Source organism: Dipodomys ordii, unplaced genomic scaffold (genome assembly GCF_000151885.1).
Source record: "Dipodomys ordii isolate 6190 unplaced genomic scaffold, Dord_2.0 Scaffold165, whole genome shotgun sequence".
Lineage (NCBI taxonomy): Eukaryota > Metazoa > Chordata > Mammalia > Rodentia > Heteromyidae > Dipodomys > Dipodomys ordii.
This window is the reverse complement of record NW_012267381.1, coordinates 612,175-635,497: the sequence shown is the minus strand read 5'-3', so window position 1 is coordinate 635,497 and position 23,323 is coordinate 612,175. Positions and strand designations below refer to the sequence as shown.

General features: G+C 35.1%; 1 protein-coding gene across 1 annotated transcript in view; it reads left to right on the top strand.

Moving 5' to 3' along the window:
- Positions 1–23,323, top strand: part of Tanc2 (tetratricopeptide repeat, ankyrin repeat and coiled-coil containing 2) — a 278,406-nt gene that overhangs the window by 139,871 nt on the left and 115,212 nt on the right. Inside the window, exons 7-8 of the mRNA XM_013033239.1 lie at positions 8,580–8,843; positions 18,448–18,573. Coding sequence (XP_012888693.1) covers positions 8,580–8,843; positions 18,448–18,573 — 390 coding nt within the window. The remainder of the gene's footprint in view (positions 1–8,579; positions 8,844–18,447; positions 18,574–23,323) is intronic.

The following is a 23,323-nucleotide window of genomic DNA, read 5'->3' as shown; positions in this document are numbered from 1 at the left end:
GCTTTTTTCTTTTTGCTTATGTGGTGCTGAGGAATCGAACCCAGGGCCTCATGCATGCAAGGCAAGCGCTCTACCACTGAGCCACCTTCCCAGCCCCTGTACTGATTATTTTGAAATAGGGTCTTACTTTTTTCTCCTGGGCTCATACTTGAACTAGTCAACTTGTTTTATGCTTCTTCCAGTTACAACTAGAATGTCAGGTGTGAGCCACCACACCTACCTTCTTTCTTTGAGATGAAGTTTCTCAAACATTTTTGCTTGGGCTGCCTGAAACTTTGATCCTCTTCACCTCTTTCTCCCAAGTGGAGAGTTTTACAGATAGGAATCACCAAATGCCTGTGAGTTGTTTTGTTTTTCTTTTGTTTTTCTATTTGTTTTTGGTGTTACTGAGGTTTGAACTTAGAGCTTCATACTTGCTAAGCAGATATTCTACCACTGGGCCACATCACCAACCTGTTTTTTGTGTGTGCTGGTTATTTTTGAGGCAAAGTCTTGTCTCATGCCTGGGCATGCACCTGAACTGCAATCCTCTTATTTTTCATTTCATTCATGGGCCCACTTTCTTCCATTGAGATAGAATCTCTCCAACTTTTCCACTCATGCTATACTGGAACTCCAGTCTTCCTCATCCTTATTCTCTATATAGCTAGGTTTATAGGTATGGGCTACCAGAACCTACCTAATTTGTGTTTGAGATAGCATCTTGTATTTTTTTTTTGCCCAAGCTGGCCTCAAACTATAATCCTTCTACCTCTACCTCCCAAGTAGTTAGAATTACAAAATTCTTTCTAAACTCAGCACTCCTTTTTTATTTTTAGTTTTAACTGTGGTCATTTTGGTGTCGAGATATATATATGTGTGTGTGTGTCTATGTGTGTGTGTGTGTGTGTGTGTGTGTGTGTGTGTGTATATAGCAAAGTTATTAACTGGAAGGTGACTCAGTTTTTGTTTCTGACTTTCGTTTCTCTTAAAATTATATTCTCTTCTAGAAGAATACAGTCTTGTATTTTTTCCTTTTAATAAAATGTTAGGACCTTTCATTTTGATTTCATTGAGAAATTTGATCTTATATATCCTTGTATAACTTAGCACTTATGCAGATTAAATATCTATAACCATGTCCATTGTTCAGTGATTATGTTTTCCTGGCATTTTACTTCTTGAAATGCCAGGAAAACATAATTGAGACTCTTTGTTTTCTTAGTAATGTAAATTCTAGCAGATACTTATGTGTTGTTTGATCTAAATGCCCCTCTAGTCATTAACTGAACACTAGAGCATTTACATTCATTTTTTTCATGCTTTTCCCACTTGTTTTCAGAAATGTGAAGTATTGGTTACCTAATTATTATACTATATCACCTTTCCCACCTACATAGCACTAAGTAAATTTCTGGCAGCCATAAGGTTATATTTATAATGTCTTGCATGTTTATTAAAGTAGTCTGGACACTTTATTCATTAAAATTATTAAGAAAGTCTTGAGGTATATGCTCAAGAGGTTCAGAGCATTTGCCTAGCAGGTGCCAGAGACCCTGAGTTCAAAACCCAGTAACACACACAAAAAAAATTGAGGAGACCAAACAGAGCATTTTTCCTGTATAATTGACCTTAATACTATCATAAAAAGGAAACATTGAGCACAGATGATGGCTCATGTACCACTATTAATCCTTACAGTAATCCTATAAGAAGGTAATCTCAAGTTTTCACAAGATCAGATAATTGAAAGGATATATAACATTCAATCAAAAACACACCAAGAAATCCCTTTCAGTAAAGATACAATAGAGCTAGAGAAAGTACAGGCAAGCAGAGACCTTAAGACACTTCCAGGTGCAGCTCTCCAGGATCCTTTCTTAATCACAGAGTTATGTGCTCTGTCTTCAGACTTGTGCAAAGAAACTTTCCCAAAAAGTTCCCACTGAGGACTTTGATGTCCCTCTGGCCATATAGCCAAGCCAGACTGTCTTAAGTCATTTATGTATAACTTGTCAATAAACAACTAATCCTGTATGCTCCTAGGGGTGTTTTAAACTTTGAGCATCAAATTATAAATCTATCCTGGTCAAAAATCAACATCAGACTTTCAGCCATCCCTAGAGATGAGCATAGAATTAGCCCAGTTTAGCTGTAAAATAACTCCATGTTGTTTACTATAATAAAGATCATATTTATTCTTCTATTTATAAAACAAACTCAAAAATAATTGTTCCCAGGTCATGAGATGTTAAAGACAAGGCTAAAATTGAAGCTCAGATAACGTATGACTTAAAAATCTCTGGTCCTAATTATTGCAATTGCTTTCATAGTTTTAAAAATAATGCTCCCAGGAGAATGACCTAAGACTTTTATCTGGCATAAAATTTTAATCATCATCAATAAAGGTAGAATAAGAAATCAGGGTGTTCTGGATTTGCAGAAAACAGACTAATTTTAAAATATTCAAAAGATTTGAGTAGACATTTTATATAATTGGACAGTGAATAAACCCATGAAAAAAATACTTGCTATCATTTATCATTAAGGGAGCACACATTAAGATCACAATTAAGCACTACTGCATAACCACTAGAATGGCTTTTTTTGCTTGGTCATGGGTCTTGAATTTAGGGTTTGGGTACTGTCCCTGAGCTCCTTTTGCTCAAAGCTAGGGCTCTACCACTTTGAGCCATAGCACCACTTCAGTTTTCAGATGGTTAATCGGAGATAAGAGACCCTTTTCTCCAATTAACCACTCTCAAAATCAGATGGTGGAGCACCTGCCTTGAACACAAAGAGGCTCAGGGACAGTACCCAGGCCCTGAGTTCAAGTCTCCCAGTCAGGAAAAAAAAAAAGCTAAAAAGGAAACTACCATATCATCTTTCTGTATCACCCCTGAGCATGTATACAATAGAGACTTCTCCATGATTGTTACCGCACTATTAACAGCAGCCAAGCTCTGAAATAAACTTAGATGCCTTTCAACTGATAAATGGATAAAGAAAATTAATTATATGAGCATAAGAATAAAAGAATAAAACTATCATTTTCAGGAAGCATGGATAGAACTGGAGATCATGACAGCCTGCTACCAGTGGCATGCATCTCTAACCCTAGCAACTCAGAAGGTTGACATCTGACCCATCAGCCCTAGTAGACAAATCTGAATGACTGTTGTCTCCAAAAAATAATTAACTAGTTAAAAAACAAAACAAAACTGGAAGTGGAGGTGTGACTCAAGTGGTAGTACACTAGCCTTGAGTCAAAAAGCCAACTAAGAACATGAGACCCCAGATTAAGCCCAGGACTAGAACCCACATGCACACACACACACATACACACACACACACACACACAGATGCACACACACACACACACACACACACACACACTAAAAACTTTTTTTAAAAAACCAGCTGGAGTCATTACAAGTGAAATAAGCCAGAATCAATAAGATAGGCATCACATGTTTTCTTAATTGTGAAAATACTATACAGAGGGGTTACAATTACATAGGCAAGATAATGAGTACATTTCTTTTTTTGTTTGTTTGTTTTGGGTCCAGTCGTGGGGCCTGAACTTGGGCCTGGGTGCTGTCCCTCAGCTCTTCAGCTCAAGGCTAGCGCTGTACCACTTGAGCCACAGCGCCACTTCTTTTTCTTTTTGCTTATGTGGTGCTGAGGAATCGAACCCAGGGCCTCAGGCATGCAAGGCAAGCGCTCTACCACTGAGCCACCTTCCCAGCCCCAATGAGTACATTTCTTATCAAGCATTGTAGCCTCCTCCTTTGTTTCCCTGTCCCATCCTCTCCCGCACCCCCACCCAATCCTCCCACATGTTTTCTGACATAAGTGAAATCTAAATCTAAAAACAAAATGATAGGAAAGTAAAAAAGGAACTGTTTGAGGTGAATCAGTGAGATGGGATGGGTGAATATAATCAAAGTATATTATCTACACGTATGGAAACAGAATAATGAAACTTTTAAGAATTGTACAAAGAAGGGGGAAGTGAGGGGAGATAAAGTAATGGAATATAATCAAATTTGCATTGTTTATGTATGGAAATAGCACAATGAAACTCATTTGTACAATTAACACACACTAATAAAGCTAATAATTTTTTAAAGTTTCATTAGGCATCCTCAGTGTCATAGAGGTCTGTGATATTTTTTAAAAGGGGGGGTTAAAACAATACTTTTCTTATTCTCCTCATTTAAACCACAGTGAGAGAGAGAGAGAGAGAGTGTGTGTGTGTGTGTATGTGTGTGTGTGTTCCCATCCTAGTGCCTTGAACTAGGGGCCAGGACACTGACCCTGAGATTTTTTGCTCAAAACATTGTCAACACTTGAGCCACAGATCCACTTCTGGTTTTGGGATTACTTGGAGGTAAGAGTCTCCTGACTTTCCTGCCTATGGTGGCTTCAAACCATGATCCTCAAATCTCAGCTTCCTCAGTAGCTAAACTTACAGGCAAGAGCCACTGGCACCTGGTTTTAAGGTAATTTTTAAGCTGGAAATTTGATTATGACCCTCAAATCTTTTAATCATGTTCCTCAGTTGCCCTTAGGATAAACAGGATAAAGTAAAATTAAAATATGGTCTACAAGTAACAGTCTAACCTGGTCTATGTCTATTCTGTATGTCTTTACCAAGTAGTTTGCTACAGCCAAATATTACCAGAAAAATCTACTTGTTGAAGTTTCTTAGTTCTCTGAGCTGATTAGTTGTGAAATCATAGCTTAAAATCACACACCAAGTTTACATTTATACCAGGGGTTCAGCAAACACTACAGATAAATCAGAATTTACTGTTGTTGCTTTTGCCTTTGTTTTGAGAAAGGCAGTGTTAAACTTTTGTCAGCATGCTTCTGGTCCCAACTATATCACCAAATTCTACTTCTTAGCCTTATTGAGCTTAGTTTCTTTCAAAGAAGTGCTGTCTTTTGTATCTCTGCCTTTGCATGCATTTCTTCTCTGTATAAAATATTATTTTCCCTAATTTACCTGATCAAATGTTCTAAATTAGTCAAAACAGATGTCTAAATTTAGGTGAATATGAGATTGTTATTTGGAATGACGAGGAGTTGGGAAATGTATTACAAGGACTTTTATTGAAGTCTTTGAGTACTGTTAAAACTACAGCCTTCTCAAAATCTGATTGTTCAGCATCTATTTAATTATTTAGCAGTACCCTGAAATAGAACACCTGATTGGACATTTCTACTGATTTCCTCCCCCACTACTGTGCTCTCTCTCTCTCTCTCTCTCTCTCTCCCTCTCTCTCCCCCCTCTTCTCTCTCCTCTCTTTCCCTCCCTCTCTTCCCCCCTCTTTCACACACACACACACACACACATACATACATACATACATACATACATACATACATACATACATACATACATACACATACACACAAACAGAGTCTTTACCATGTCCTGTACTTGGCAGAGTAGTGACAAACATTTCACCAGTTCTGGATCCACTCTTCAAAGCTTAATATATATCTCTAAGTTACATCCTCTAAGATTTTTTTCTTTTGCAGAAGTTAGGCAGTTTATTTGCTTAAATAATTACCCAGGTAACAAATATATTTATATCTTTAGTAGAAATATTTTTAATGTAAGTGCTAGAAAATATTGCAATGAAGAATGAGCTAATTTACTTCTTACCTCTTACATTTTGTTGGTTGGAGCATTCTCCAAAACTACTGTAGCACCTGAGGGTGCTTTACTGCTCAATAATTCTTTGTAATTTTTGCAGATGGTAACAGAGTTTTAGACTTGTTTAACCTCTCTTTATCATGAAGGTATTACAGAGCTGATGATAAAGGATTCTTTTATTATTTAAATCTGAAAAACCCTTGAAACTACATATTTTACCTTCTCAAAATGTACAGTGAAGAGGGCAAGGCATATCTGCAAAAGAGTTAAGTGACAACATTAGATTAAGACCCAAATTGTTAGCTAACCCAAATGTTTCTTGCTATCCTTTTAACAAGGTGAACAGGATGCCAAATCTCGTCAAGCATATGTTTCCCCAGGTATGTAATAAGGATAGTAAAAACACTCCCTGCTTAGAGTTATTATACTAATGACCAAAAGAGATAATGGATACTTACACAATTTAAAATAATAAAATGGGACATGAAATATAGCTCAGTGGTTGAACATGTGCTTAGTATGCATGAAGTTCTGCTTCAGTCCTTAGCGCAGACAATAAATGTTATAGTGTTAAGTACAAACTTCCTATGATTGTTAATATTATGAAAGCTTATTATATAGCAGAAAAAAAGGAGCATTGCTTAGCACATAGCTGTTTCTGGGTGTTTAGTAGTTATCAAAAAAAAAACACCACAGGCTATTGGACTCTGAGTTACTTTTTAGTCTCTAATTTGCTCACACTATTCTTTTGAGAGATTTTATGAGTTTCAAACTGATTTTTTTCCTTTACAAAATTGGCACCCATATGCATTATCCTTTGTTTCTACTTGCCTTGATTTGTCTTTGGTTATAAGACTAGCCAAAATGCAGAATGTCATTTTATCTGTTCTCATTTCCTTAGCTGTCTTCTCACAATGAACCTAAGTTGTCTGTTTCTTGAGAATTTTACAACTAATTGCTAATCAGGAAATACAGTATAGTAAATGTGGGAACTTAGCTTCTATAATCTTTGTGTTTTCAAAGATATCGCATGATATTTCTTATTTTCTTTCTCAAGTAGGACCCAAAAATACATTCCATCTTCTCTCTCTTAATTCTGAGAATTGAATGTGTGTGTGTGTTTATATATAATTTCTCCTCCTCTCATGTTTCCACCTTTCCTAATTAACTTTCTTCTTCCATAGCCATTTGATTTTTATGACAACACAAGTTTACTCTCTTACAGAAAATTTTAGGTTTTTTTGGTAATCTATCTTTCCTTTTAGTACAAAATCAAGAATTCTATTTAAAGTTACAGAGAAAAAAAACCTCACTAAAAAGTATTGTGGAAATTGTCTCATGAGTGTAAATCTTTTCTTTTGCAATAGGTACATTTGAATGTAGGAAGAGAAAATGAACTACCTATAAAAACATTTCCATGGAGAATTATTCTTTTAGAATTATTGCTGGGGGCTGGGAAGGTGGCTCAGTGGTAGAGTGCTTGCCTTACATGCATGAGGCCCTGGGTTCGATTCTTCAGCACCACATAAGCAGAAAAAGCTGGAAGTGGTGCTGTGACTCAAGTGGTAGAGCGCTAGCCTTGAGCTGAAGAGCTGAGAGACAGCGCCCAGGCCCAGAGTTCAGGCCCCACGACCGACAAAAAAAAAAAAAAGAATTATTGCTGGAAATTTTATAATCTATATTTTAATATTTTAATGCTTTCATTTCTGGAGTTGATGAAAATGTTCCTATTCATGTACAGTTTTGGATAAAATTCTGTCAGACAATTCAGTTCTTTAATTAAAGACATTATTCTTCAGCAGCTACTGAGAAATGATGTATAAAGGATTAGAGCTATGAGAAAGGCTATTCAAGAAGGACATGTATTGCTTATTTATTTGGGCAAGTTCTTTCTATATTATTAACTTCTACTTAGTTTTAATTTTATTCTAATTCTTTGTTACACATAAGAGACCAAGTGATGAACTTAAATGGATGAAAGAAAAGGATGAAAATAATATAGAAATTTGATGTGAGTGTTCTCTGAGAGTCTCCAATAACCTAGATTATATAAATACATTTTTGATGAATTCTGAAACATTTAACATGGATATACTCTTTTTGATAAGTTTTTTATTGTGAAAATACTGTACAGAGGGGTTGCAGTTACATGAGCAAGGTAATGAGTACATTTCTTATCAAGCATTGTTGCCTCCTCCTTTCTTTTTCCCCTACCATCCCTTCTCTTCCACCTCCTCAACTACACTCCACCCCTCAACCCCCCAACCCCACCTAAATTGTAAAGTTCGTTTTCCAACATAGCGTCTTGTGCTTCACATTGTTGTAATGGGTCAACCTGTATCCCTATTTAAACAATTTGTTTTTTCCCTTTCCCTCCCCAAATTATACCAACATCAAATACAGTGAAAACAGGAGTTATACCATGAGGGAGGGAAACACAAAGCAACAAAAAATCAAAATGGTACTTTATAAATACATTAGAAACAATAGCAACATGGATATACTCTTTCTGTAGGTCCCTTAGCACTAACACATAAATTTGCTTAGTCCATTTAGGTAGACTTCTTAAATATATTTGCGATGTGCTTTTATTTTAGTTTCAGTTATTTAAGTTTCTGGAGGTGAAAATGATCATCAGTGACTAAAAATATAATGCTGCTTATGTGAAAATGAAGCCAGGTCACTTAAGGAGATGGGTAAGATTAGAAAACATGAGAGGGAGAAGGTGATACTAACCAGGATGGATTGTACACGTAACTGAACATGTTGAATTACCACCTCTTTGTGCAACTATTTGGGATATTTTTTAAAAAGTAATCATTTTTAAAAGACCTAAAAAATGTTACTAATATTCTCATCTAATCATGAATTATGATAGTTACAAACAAATTGTTTTGATTTCTTTAAAACTCTAATCTTTTTTCCCTTTCAGCTACACTGACAAGCTATTCTGAAAATGTTGAACGCACAAAATATGTTGGAGAAAGCAATAAAGAATTAGGATCTGGAGGAAACCTAAAACCTTGGCAGTCTCAAAAATCTAGCATGGACTCTTGTCTATATCGAGTAGATGAAAACATGACTGCCTCCACATATAGTCTGAACAAGATCCCAGAGAGAAATTTGGAAACGGTTTTATCTCAGTCTGTACAATCTATTCCTTTGTATCTCATGCCACGGCCAAATTCAGTAGCAGGTAAGATTTTTTTAACAATAATAACTATTTTATTGGAGTAAATATATATTGAAATAAAATAAATCCTGCTTTAACAGTATTTAATTTTCTGTTTGTTTTTTAAGTTGTTCTTCTGTGCTTCCATAATCATATGGATGGATTTTCTTGAGACTGGGGGTGGAAATTTGTCTTCCTCAAGTGATTGACTTCCTAGTTTTGCACCCATAATATATAAAGCACACATAAAATCAAAAAGAAAACCTATAGAGCCTATCATCAAACTTTTTCCTTACATTAGAAATGTTTGAAAGAATTTTAGGGCCTGTGGGAGAAAAACGAGGGAGAGGGTAACAATGTTTGACAAGAAATGTAGTTACTACCTTACATATGTAACTCTGACCCCTCTTTACATCACCTTGAAAATAAAATAAAATTTAAAAAATAAATATTAGAAGATTAAAAAAAAGAATTTTAAGGCTTGGAGGTGGTGTGGCTCACATGATAGAGCATCTGCGTAGAAAGCATAATACCAACTTCAATACCAACCAAAACAAAAGAAAAGAAAAGAAATGTCGACTGAGGTTTAGATTTAAAAATAAATAAATAAAAAGCCCTTTCAGAAGTGGAGCTGTAGCTTAAAGTGGTAGAGCGCTATCCTTGAGTGAAAGAGCTCAGTGACAGCACCTAGGCCCTGAGTTCAAGTCCCATGACCAAAAACATAAAAATAAAAAAGACCTTTCATTTTTAAAAAGGATTACAAGTTGAAGCATATTTCTGTACAATTTGTATTTTTATCAGAAAGCATCATCCATAGTTTGAGGGCATGGGAGGCAGACAAGAATTCCTCTTCCTCATGCTTCAGTTCAGTGTTTTATAAGACTTAGGCTATCTTATCATTCTAGAAGAAAACAAGCTCCTAGGTTTCTAAAGAATTACTCAAACATTAGGAAACTCAATAATAAAGAAATGATACAGAATACTAACTGATTGATATATGAAGTCATTACTTCTTATCAGCTATTCAAAAGTGATGGCAAGAATATTTTTAATTCAGCTAAGTTCCTATTAAATAATTCAGACCAGAAGCTTTTGCAGTGATAAACATTATGACATTTTCAAAATATGTCATCATTTGGGCTTTGTCCAGATTACAAAATAAAAGCTATGTTTATCGTTTTAAGTTTCCCAATGAATGCCTCCATAGATTTATCTTACTGATGCAGTGTAATAAAATATTTATTAGAGTCAAGAGCCCTTATTTCCTTTTTATAATTATTAGGCAGATGATATTGTGGTGCTTCTTGCCATGTTTCTCTTTCCTACCTATTTAACTCATTATTATTCTTTCCTGGGAAATTATCAGCATCTACTATCAGGTGTGATTGTGGGGGAGTGGCTAATTTAGAAGACCAGTAACTACAAAAGACCGTCATTCTCCCCCCCCCCATTCTTTATTTACTTTTGCACAGTGATAACAAGTTACTACAGCTATATCCAATACGACATGTCATTTTTAAATTTTAGGATGCAGTAACTTATAAAATGCCAGGTAAATTGAAACTTTTCAGAAGGGAAACATACAAATCCTTAGTTATATGTAAATAGACAAATATGTCTACTCACCTTAGTAATACTTCCAGTTTACTTCCTAATTAAGCTACAATGGTTTCTAAGAAAATTTTGGCTCTATTATTTCAGAAAGGCATTGTATAAGGAATTGAGCTCTTTAGTCAGATATCTACTACAACCAGGAGTACTTGGAAGGAATGACAGAAAATGATGTTCAAGAATCTTATATACTCTGACAATAAGTATCTTGTTTATAGAAGATAATACTTAATACTTTATCAAATTTGCAGTTTGAAAATATGCGGTAAATAATTATATATGTCCACTTATGTAGAACAGTTTCGAAAAGGAAAGCCTAGAATTATAAGAAAGTGAAACAACCTCCTTTGTTTTGCAGAATTGCAGGTAATAGATTGTCTGGCTGGAAGTTATGTTAATATGAATGGAGAGAGCAGATTGAGATTTTCCTCTTTTCTACCTTAAAATAATGACATGTACCAGTTTTTTTCTAAATACAGAGACACAAAGAAGAAAATAAAGTAAACAAATGAGCTTTAATCTCCTTACCAATGCTCCCCATTTATATTTTTGAGAAATTAAAGATTCATATGCATATAAAATCAGATATATAGAAAATCAGATACAAATTCAAATTGAAACAAAAACATAAAAGGATAAGAATCACTTAGAAGGCTGAAGCAGAAGAATTCTAAGTTTGATACCAACCTGGGTTACATAGCAAAACCTTGTGAGAGTGAATAAAAGTATAAATTACTCATTAACCTTTTATTTCATTCCAAAGATGAATATTTCTTTAGATTCTTCATATACATTTATAATGCATGTGTCTATAGGAAAATACAAAACATAATTTATATATTAAGGTACTCATCTCCAATTAACCAACAAAAGCTGAAGGTAGAAGGCTGGCTTAAGTAATAATGTGCCATGCTGAGTGCCAGTGGTTTATACCTGTAATCCTAGCTACTCAGAAGGCTGAGATCTGAGGATTACAGTTGGAAACCAGCTTTGGGAGGAAAGTGTGTCTGACTCTTATCTTTAAGTAGCCACCAAAAAGCCAGAAGTGGAGTGTAACCCAAATGATAGAGCACTAATCTTGAGCAAAAAAAGTTGAGACTGCTCTTATGTCCTGAGTTCAAGCCCCAGTACCAGCTCCAAAAACAAACAAAAAACCCTAGGTTGGAACCATGGCTCAAGTAGTATAGTGCCAGCCAAGCTAATAAGCACAAAGCTTGAAGTCCTGAATTTAAAAAAAAAGTTAAAATACTATTTAAAAAACTTTTAAAACCTTGGGAAATAATTGTTAAGAGAGCTTTGCTGTGTTATAATACAGAGTTCTCCTATCTTTAGGAAATCTGAGTGTTTTGACATCATTATAGGACCACTAGGCACATATGGGAATATTTTAAAATATAGGAATATTTTAAAATCCTTTAGGCTGCTTCTGAATTGAACCCTAAGGAATAATAACTCTATTATCAATAAGGCCAAGACACTTGATTTTTTTTTAAAAAATGGAACTGGGTGGTGGTGGCACATGCCTGTCATCCTAGCTACTCAGGAGGCTAAGATCTGAAGATCGCAACCCAGGCAGTAAAGTCCATGAGACTCTTATCTACAGTTAACCTCCAGAAAATCAGAAGTAGAGTTGTGGCTCAAAGTGGTAGAGCACTAGCCTTGAGCATAAAAGCTCAGGGACAGTGCCTAAGCCTCACCACCAGCCAAAAGAAAAGAATGGAAAGGACTCAGGGTTTGAGGTTATGTTATTTCCTCCCCTTTTCAGGCTGAGGGTTGAACCTCAGGGCCTCTAATCATCACACATGCTGAGTTGTTGCTTTACCACTGCTCTAACCAGACTCCCAATCCTTGGACCTCCTGGCTTTTGTTACTTGCAAGAACAGTGGAGTCAGCATATATTCAAATGTTTATAGAGAAATATTTAAATTTTGTTCCCAATTTTTTTCCTCATTTGTAACATTCTACTCAAAAATATCTTAAAATAATGTGTATTTTATTAACTATAGGTATAAATATATTGATCAAATATACCCATCTATATACTTTAAAAACAAAGATTAAAACAAGTTAACTCTTTAGGCTTTATTGCACCAATTAAACGCTCCATATTTCACATTGGAGTATAGTATTATTTCCAACTCCAGTGGAATGTGACCGAGGATGCCAATCTACTACATTAAAGATTGGGGTTTTCCTGAAGTATCATTTTCTGAATATAAATTTAGATTTCATACACCCTTAAATTCTAAAATATTAAAAGCTTTAAGCTATGAGTTTCTCTTGTTTTCACACTGTAAATGCTAATATATGTTTTCTTCTAAGCCTGTGTGCTAAAAGGAAATAGAAGACCATTGTGGACTTGCAGTTGCATGACAGAAATTAATCAGAGTAGGCTGTTTTGTAGTCATCCTTGATGCTTTAAAGTAATATTGGCAATGAATTTAGGGATGTGGGAAGCAGGAAATGTTTGTAACAGCTGTCATCAGTTCTTTGTGTAAGAATAAGGGGTCTATTTGGGAAACAACAAAAGTCAGTTTAAAATATAATCTCTCACCATCTATTTGTTAATACTTGGAGCTATGCACTTTTTTTAAGAAAAGGATCTGAAGAATCAGACAAATTCAGAGTGGGATTCTGGAAGATTTTTAATGAATCTAATCGGCACCCATAGTACAGCTCTTACAAAAAATCAAAAATGGGCTATTAAGCAGTCAAAATGTTGGCTTCTAAATAGCCAGAGATATAAGTAGAGCAGAGTGGCTTTTTGTCTCAACATAGCAAACAAAAGTGTCATTCCAGACTCACTGCTCGGAACAGCCCCAATGACAATGTGCTACTGTAATTTGCTTGCATTTGTGATAATTGACAAAAGAAGGAATAGTGAAAACTGGCACCAAACTTCATATAAACATGTTTCTGAAATGCTTTATACTAAATGTTGTCCACTAGATTATTTCCTATGCACTTGTGATAGATTTAAACTAACTTCTTAAATGTGTATCAGTTTGTTTTCTGCCCACTTGTAATATATTTAAACTATATTTTAAATGTACATCAGTTCCATACTCTGTGAGTGGTCCTTAGCTGTTCCAATCTCAAAACAAAAAACAAAAAAATGTTTTTCTTTTCCCTCCTTCTCCTCTAAAAAAAATAAAAAAGCTTTTTAGTGACTGATTTTATGAATCTCCCTTTAAGCATTTCCTATTACATAAACATTTTAATTGCAGATTTGTTTTTCTATTTCCTCAATTCATTTGGATTTACCTAATTATCTCTGATACCTGGTAGATGTTCATTAAATACAAAATTTGTGTAGCAGAATTCTGGTACAGCAGAATCATGCTAGGCCCATAAATAGTACAACATTAAATCAACCTACAATTGCACAATGTATGGCATTATGACATGGGAATATATGTGTTTCTGTAGAGTTGTCATTGCCCTTTTTGTTCAGAAGAGGTGATGCTCCAGGCATTATCACTACAGCCAACTCCTTCACATTTTCTCATAAGACAAAAATGAATTTGTGATTGTTTAAATATGGCTGAAATTCATTGTGTATGTATTCAATCATTAGCTCAAGAAGTTAGTGTGCAGAAGTGGTGCTGTGGCTCAAAGTGGTAGAGCGCTAGCCTTAGCAAAAGAGCTTAGGGACCGCGCCCAGGCCTTGAGTTCAAGCCACATGACTGACAAAAAAAAAAAGTTATTATGTACTGTATGCCAAGCACTGTTCAAAGCACTTACCTATTATCAATTAGCAGAACAAAAATTCCCACATGGCATTATGGGGCTTATATTACATAGGTTGAGAAAATAGGCATAATAAATAATTTATATAAAATGATAGTGTTATATGCTGTGGGAAAAGGTAAAAGAATCAGAGTATGATACTCTGATTACTACATTGATGTTTCTTAAGCATTAAGAAAGCAAAGCAGTAAGTAATAGAACTAAATAAAATAAGTCTAAGAATCCATTTTTATGCTGAGCACTATTTGTACGGTTTTTATTCTGCAGTGATGGATTAAAAATCAATCAGACATTGCCTCTTTTTCTTGAGAAGCTATTACAATCAGCAAGAGAAGATAGATATCTGAGCTAAGCTGAATAAAACAAAAGATAGATAGATACATATATACATACATACGTACATATATACATACATACATAGCCAATACCAGTGTGTATTCTTAGCACTTTGTCAGTATTTAAATGTGTGTCTCTCCTCCTAGGCTCACAGTCTGTTCCTTTGATTTATTTGTCTGTTTTTATGTAATACTATGTTGTGTTATACAGCTTTGTGTAGTATATTTTGGAGTTAGGTAGTATATGCCTTCTGAGGAGAATTTTGATAGGGATTGCATTGATTCAAGAAGTTTTAGGTAATATAGACACTTTAACAATATTGAATCCTCCAATCCATGAATACATGATGTATTCCTATTTTTGAGTCCTTTATTTTTGTGTTCACTTTATCAATTTTTTAGTTGTCATTATAAACTTCTTTGGCCTCTTGGATAAATTATTATTCTTAGGTATTTAAATTACTTATTTTGTAGCTGTTAGAGATGAGGGGGCTGGGAAGGTGACTCAGTGGTAGAGTGCTTGTCTTGCATGCATAAGGCCCTGGGTTCAATTCTTCAGCACCACATAAGCAGAAAACAAAAACCCGGAAGTGGTACTGTGGCTTAAGTGGTAGAGTGCTAGACTTGAGCTGAATAGCTGAGGGACAGCGCCTAGGCCCAGAGTTCAAGCCCTACAACTGACAAAAAGAAAAAAAAAAAAGAAAGAAAGAAAAAGAAGGAAGGAAGGGAAGGAGGGAGGGAGGGAGGGAGGGAGGGAGGGAGGGAGGGAGGGAAGGAAAGAAGGAGGAGGTTGCTTTTTTAGTGAGATAAGATCTCACTAACTTTTTGACCAGGGTAGCCTCAAACCATGATCCTTCTATCTTCCAAGTGGCTGGTATTACAAGTCTAAGGCACCCCAGTATTCTGTGGTATGTAAATTGAGGGTGAGCTCCTTACTAAAATTCATGTGGTTTGTTGGCTTTGGAGAGGTTCAGGAAGAGCAAAGACAGTATTACTTGTCCCCAAATATATTTACCTTATTCCAAGTGTCATGATATATACATGTTTATATCTGGAAAGTATGGCACTACAGTCTCTGAACTTTGTGCAGTTTTGTTCCCTTGGCAGCAGAGGAAGGTTTTTTTTAAAAGACTTCTGTTTAAAATTAATTCTTAACTGACATCTCACTGAGCCTACAAGTAGGGTTTCTTCTTTTAGATTAATAACTATTCCTAAGGCTACATCAGGAATTGTTATCACTGTTGTCATCATTACCATCTTTATGTAGCTCAAGTGATAGAGTTGCCAGTATTGAGTAAAAAACTGAGCACTCAAGGCCTTGAGTTTAAGCCCCAGTATTCATTCCTTCTCTCTTTCTCTCTCTCTCTCTCTTCTCCCTCTCTCTCCCCCTCCTTTCCTCCCTCCCCCCCCTTTCCAGTTCTGCAGCTCCTAATTATTTTTTCATATAATAGAAAACCACCTTAGCAAGTGTGAGTTCAAAACAATACTGGCTAGGCTCACACCTGTTTTCCACTCAGGCAGCTAAGATCTGAGGATCAAGGTTTGAAGCCAGCCATAGCAGGAAAGTCCATGAGACTCTTTATCTCTAATTAACCACCAAAAAAAAAAACCCCACAAAACAAAAGTGGAAGTGGAACTGTGGTTCAAGTGGTAGAGCACTAGCCTAGAACAAAAATGCTCAGGTCCTGAGTTCACACCATGGGACCAGCGTACACATACGAAAAAGTACTGGAAAAAAAATGGTGTATGCATGCAAGGTCTTTTGGGGGCATGGATCACATAATTAATGACCATTTTAAGAGCAGCTGTAAAATGCCTCTGTATTGGGCTCTATGACTTAAGAAATCAGGATATTGTAATAAAAAGGATTTATATAATGGCTGTATGTTTTATAGCAGCTTAGTGAAGTTAAGAAGAAAATTTGTACTTAGAATATACAGAAAGAAAAGGAAGAGTATATTGAACTAATATTGGAAAGGCTGGAAATGACACATTAGGATTTTTATATGGAAATGGGGATTGTCTAAGACTTTCTCCAGGAAAGAAGTTCATAAATTTCTTTATTCTTCTATTTTCTGATGTTCTTTTTGCTTTTAAAATTTAAAAAAAACACAAGAAAAGTATGTTCTAAAATATGAGTTTTTCACAAATAAATGTCCAAGCCCCCTCATTTCATTTCACAATACTAATAACTTTTTAAAACGTTATTCCTTTCTTTTTGGTATAAAAAGAAGCATCTAGACTATCAAGAGAAAAAGATGAGTAGGAGATAGGGAAGTACAGAGAACCATATTACTAGTAGAAAAAAAATGGCAAAGATAAAAGTACATCTCAGGAATTCTTGTGTTCCTGCCACTGGACATGATCAGGCCACTTTGAAAAAGAGAATAGAGTTGAGCCAAAGACAAGTATCAGATGGAAAAATCCCTAAGGTCCACTCTGCTCTACTAGTTCTAAAAGAATGATTCTGTTGAGTGTTATCTACTATATTATTGCATAGTATGTTTGCTCTATCATCTTTCTTTCTTCCAATAGCCTGATGATTAAAAGCCATGGTAAAGGTATTGTTACGATACAGTACTGATTTTTACTATCAAGTTTGTTATATTGAGTGTACAAATGAATGAATAAGTTGTCATTACCCAAGATGAATCACTGTAAACAACTTATTTGTAGGTTGGGAATGTAACTTTACTTACTGTCATCATGCTTTTTTCCTCATGCTGAGAGAATTATATGGAATTTCTCCTCTTTTGCTTTTATAAGCTTTTATGAAAGAGCTCTTTTATAATTAATTTTTTTGTCTATGTAAACATGAAGTTCTTGTCTTTAATAGGCTCTCTTTTATAATTTATAATCAGCTATTAGGTAAGATTGTATATGTGGCGGCATAAAGAAATTATAGTTTTCAAGGCAAAATAACATGAGATTATCTATAAATCTCAGTGTATAATAAAATTTCTCAGATACAGAAATACTTTTTGTGAATTGGTGGCAAAATATTGGAGGCACAGCATTCATAATTTCTGACCTGTTTAAGCCAGCCATTGGTGATAAGTTGGCAACTATATGTTCATACAATAAAACTGATTTTTTAGTAGTTCTTATAATTTGAAACATTCATATAGAAAAAAAATCTCATTTCACTGTTAAATTTCAGTAGAAACTCACTTCCTGTTTCTTTTGGTAACATTTAAAAAAACTTTTCCTTTGATTGCAGTTTTTATGATTTAGGCATTGAGGAGCAAAATGGCGTTCTAAACTACTGGATTGTTTTCCATTTCAAATCTCAAATAGTTTTTTGAAAGGATCCATCTCAGGGGACCTCGCAGAGGCAGGCAGGCACAGGAGAAAGAGTATTACAAGTTTATTAGAGGAGCCATATTTCCCCCGTAGAGAGAGTTCATGGCGGCCTCCACTATCTAGGTAGCACCAGGGTCTGGGGGATAGGAAGTGAGGTAAATGGGATTTCAGGTGGGTGTGGGCCATGAGAGGGAGGGGCCAGCTGTATGACAGGAACTCCAGGACAGGAAGAAGCTCAGGTCTGAGTGTAACTGAGGACCGAAGGTGGGCATAATGCTTACACTCTTTACCATTATCTCTCATTTTATGATAGATTTTTATATTTGTTTAGTTTGCTTGTTTATGTTTGCCTGGTTGAATAGGAATTTCCTATTCAACAGATGACTATTCCTCTGTTTAAGGTTATAGAACCTCCTAGCAAGTATTTGTGATAAAGTAACAAGTGAACTATATAAGTTTTTCTGAACAGTGCTTCCTTGATTTTCCAAAGACACAAAATAATTTATATATTTTACACATGTATTTTGTACTGGAGTAAGCCTTGATTCTAAAGTTTGAGAGATAGAGAATATGTCAAATAACTTTTCTAAATTTACATTTTCTAACTATAAATTTTTCTGTCTTGTCAGCCACCAGCTCTGCCCACCTAGAGGACCTTGCTTACTTGGATGAACAGAGACACACACCTCTAAGGACTTCTCTTCGAATGCCAAGACAGAGTATGGGTGGTGTACGCACACAGCAGGATTTAAGAGGTTAGATTGAGAGAAGGGCTGTAGGTTGCCTGTAAACTAAAGGAGATGGGCAAATGCCAAAAACTTCCTCTTTTTCTATTTCTAGACTTATTCAGACCTCCCTTTCAGAAGTGAGATGATTTTAGAGTATAACTACTTAACTCAACAAATAGATTGTACTCATTATAGAAACATTGTAATTACCACTAATTGGAAATAATTCCTTGAAATTCTTAAAGAAAACAAATGTAAAGTGCTTGTGGTAATGGACAAAATTATCTTTTTTTAAGATTCTAGATATCAGAAGTGCTTTTGACCAACTTCTGCTATATTGCTATATTGCAGGTGACTTTGTGCAGATATTAAGTAGCAACTTCACTCATTTTTATTCTAATAGCCATTTCTAATAACTTGAAGAATTTTCATTATCTTGGAATTTCAGTATCTTTTTTAAATTTTATACAAGGTCTTACTATGTATCCCAAACTGACCTTGAAGTTATAATCCTACTGTTTTCAGCCTTATTAGTTCTGGAATCAATTATACTCAGCTTTAAAATTCTAGAGTTAATTTTGTTTTGTGTGATGTTGGGAATTGAAGTCCTGTACACTATTTAAAAAATTATTGAGGACCCTAAAAAAATGTGTCTTAAATTGATACTTATATTAGAAATTAAAACATATATCAAATGCTAAGTTTTTAATTGTTAAATCTAAGAATTGATTTGCTAATTAATAGAGATTGTTAGAAAAATGTGTCTTAAATTGATACTTATATTAGAAGTTAAAACATATATCAAATGCTAGGTTTTTAATTGTTAAATGTAAGAATTGATTTGCTAATTAATAGAGATTGTTAGAACATCCATATTCTGGCCAGGCACCAGTGGTTCACAACTGTAATCCTAGCTACTCAGGAGGCTGAGATCTGAAGATCACTGTTCAGAGGCAGCCTTGGCAAGAAGGTCCATGAGACTTTTATCTCCAATTAACCACCAGAAAAATGGAAGTGGCACTGTGGCTCAAGTGTTAGAGTGCTCGCCTTGAGGTGAAGAGCTCAAGGACATTGCCCAGGCCCCGAGTTCAAGCCCACGACCAACCAAAAGAAAGAACAGAAAAAGAACATCCATATATACTCATTGTTAGAACATTACATTTTAACATCTTGTATGATATAGAAAATTCCATAGTGAGAAAATGACAGTGGGAAAAGGAAATAACCTCTTAATACTATAAAAATAATTTGGCAGCCGGGCACTGGTGGCTCACACCTGTAATCCTAGCTTCTCAGGAAACTGAGATCAGAGGATCACAGTTCAAAGCCAGACTAAGCAGGAAAGTCCGTGAGACTCTTATTACCATACCACTAAAAAACTGGAAGTGGTGCTGTAGCTCAAGTGGTAGAGCACTCTCCTTGAGCTGAAGAACTGAGGGACAGCACCCAGGCCCAGAGTTCAGGCCTCATGACTGACAAAAAAAAGACTCCCAGACAATACTTTTAAAGCCACTAGTTTAGAAGGTGCCATTGCCATTAAAATAAATGTTATGCCTCAAGGATTATCATGTACAGAAATTCAAAAAAGTATATTTTAAGATTGTTAAAAGCTATTTGTGAGCATAGTTTCAGAGTATAAAGATAGTACATTTAATAATTATTTTCATAGACTTGAATTGTTTGTCTTTAATAGTAGGAGTCTTTGACAACTGAAACAGAAATTGAGCTAGTATCTGAGGTAGAATTTGGATCTTCAAGTGGGATGTGAACTAATTAACATTTGCTTCATTAGTAAAAGTCCTTTAAAAAAAAAGCTTCTCCAAAACAGCTGTCTTGAATAACTGTACTGTCAAAATTGATGTTTCCAGAAACTCACACCAAGAATGCAAAGGAGATCACATAAGTGTACTGTCCAGAATCTCTTTGAAAAAAGTTAACAGTTTACTAGCTGTCAGCTATTCCAGAGCTTGAACTTTAATGATAAAGTAGTTACAGAAAGGTTGCATACTATGGATAAGTATATGTAGCTCTCTAACTATATCCTGAGTTCCTTTTCTATCCCAAAGTATAACAATAATATCTTTGATGGATACTAAGTTGAATTAATTTAACTTTATTAAACTCAAGTTCTTAGAATTATTTGAAAGTTCTACTTTTAATTTTATCACATCATGGTAATGTTGAGTTATGCTAGAAATTATGTTCCTGAAACTTTTTACTCCTTGTGACCATCTTAGCAATGTATCTCATTCTATAGAAAAGGCAAACTATGTTTGCTGTCTTTGAAAGGAACAAAGAAGTAGTTGGTTTGTATAAGTAAATGCAATATGTCTTACAACAACACATATGAAGAAAACCAGTAGGAGTTAAAATACACATAGCAAATGCTAGCATGATGACTTTAAGTAGTGGGTACTTATGGTAAATTAACAATGAAGTGTTAATGATAAGAACCTAACCTGCCTGTTGCTAAATTATAATCACACTGTTCTGCTAGAAGAGATTACACATTGCTAATTAAAACTTCATTCTCCATTATATGATGGTTACAAATCTCATTGCATAATGACATTCAGAGGCTTTGTGTTTAATTAATTGTTGACTTATTAGAAATAGGATTGAGGGTGTATATAAAAGATAGTCTGATTCATTGGCAGAATTTATGTGAAATTTCCCTGCTACAGTTAACTTGGCTTTGTCAAAGCAATGAGTTTAATTTTTAATCAGCTAAAATCAATGGTTCCCACCATTTGTAAATCACTTACTTTTCTGAAACAAATCTATTATGAAGCTGACTAAGATGCATGTCATGAAGCTAAATGTTGCATTAGCCACTGAGTCACACATCCCAGAGGTTGCTTAGTCATCTTCATTATTGCCTGGCTGGCTCTCACATCTACAAGGGAATATTTCTAACAGTATTTATCTCATTATTCATATTTCATTTTTAGAAGTAAGATTAAATTTCCTTCTTTGTACGTGTTTAAAATGCAGAACTGAAACTTCCTATATAAATATTAGATGGGTAGATTGTAAGATTTTAGTTGTGTGATGTATTCCCTTCACCCACAACCAGCTTCTTCTGAAAAGTGCATGAAAAAATTGATCATGTATTACCTACACTAAATGTCTTTGAGGGTCTGCTGAAAACTATTCTATACTTTCTTTTGAGTAGTCGGATTGTGATTGTTTTAAACAATCACTATTTGTTAAGGAGCTCTGCATAAACACAGGTTGGCTTTTCTATAACCAATCTTATTTTACAGTTGGAAAACACAAAACAGTAGGAAAGTTTTTCTATAACCAATCTTACTTTACAGTTTGAAAACACAAAACAGTAGGTAATACACAGGAATTTCTCCCATAAGGAAGTAGAGGTGTGGCTCAAGTGATAGAGCACAAGCCTTTAGTACAAAAGCTAAGGAAGAGTACAAGGCCCTGAGTTCAAGCCCTACTACTAGTGTGTGTGCACATTATGTGCGCGCGCGCACACACACACACACACACACACAAATTTCCCATAAAACTTACAAGAGTAATAAACTTTGAGAAAGAGAAGAATCTATAAACTACATAATCTATTGACCTCTTGCATTAAACAATACACTATTTAAGGAAAGTCTGGGATACAACATCAGAGAAATTCTAAAAGATGTAACTTTATAAAAATTACCGAAAATATTTTAATGCAGTATTTAGTATAATATAGTTACAGTATTTAGTATAATATACTTATGGAGAGCAGGACTATTTGATCAGAAACGAAAACCATTTTAAGTTTCCATTTAGGGGTGGAACAATGAAAATGACTTTCTAAGACTGCTGTCCTGATTTTCTCTCTTTTAAAAGCATTTGTAATTTTTAATTGACTCAATCAATTATTCATTTGTATTAATTTATATTCATTGTATTCATTTATGAGATATAGTGCGACGTTACAATACGTGCATACAATGTATGATGAGTAATTGGCATATATATATCACCTCAGATATTTATTATTGCTTTGTACTGGGAAGAGTCACAATCCCCTACTAGCTTTTTTTTTTGTCCAAGAGCGGTACTCGAACTCGGTACCTGACACTTTTGCTCATTGGCCAGAACTCTACCAACTAAGCTATACCTCCAATACCTCCCTACTAGCTATTTTAAATTATTCAATTAATTATTGTCCCTCATATCTATCCTACTGTGCTATAAAAATGCTAGGAATTACTCCTACCCATCTGCATACCCTTTCTCCAGCCCCTCTTCCCTACACCCTTTCCACACTCTGGTAACCACTATTACATCCTCTACTTCTATGAGATCAACTCCTTTAGCTTCTACATAAGAGTGAGATCATGCAGTATGTGTCTGTGTTTGACTTATTTCACTTAATACAATGTTTCATCCATGTTACTGCATACAAATGACAAATTTTCATTTCTATGAATTTCATATGTATGTATATATATACATATGCACATACATACAGATAGATAGATAGATAGAAAGAAAGAAAGAAAACTTTAGTCCATTTGTCTGTTGATGGATACCTAGGTTGATTCTGTATCTTGGCTTGTATGAATAGCCCTATAATAAACATACCAGTGCAGATATTTAACATTAATATCTCATTTCTTTTTTTTGGGGGGGGTCCACTCGTGGGGCCTGAACTCTGGACCTGGGCACTGTCCCTCAGCCCTTCAGCTCAAGGCTAGCGCTCTACCACTTGAGCCACAGCGCCACTTCCGGCTTTTTTCTTTTTGCTTATGTGGTGCTGAGGAATCAAACC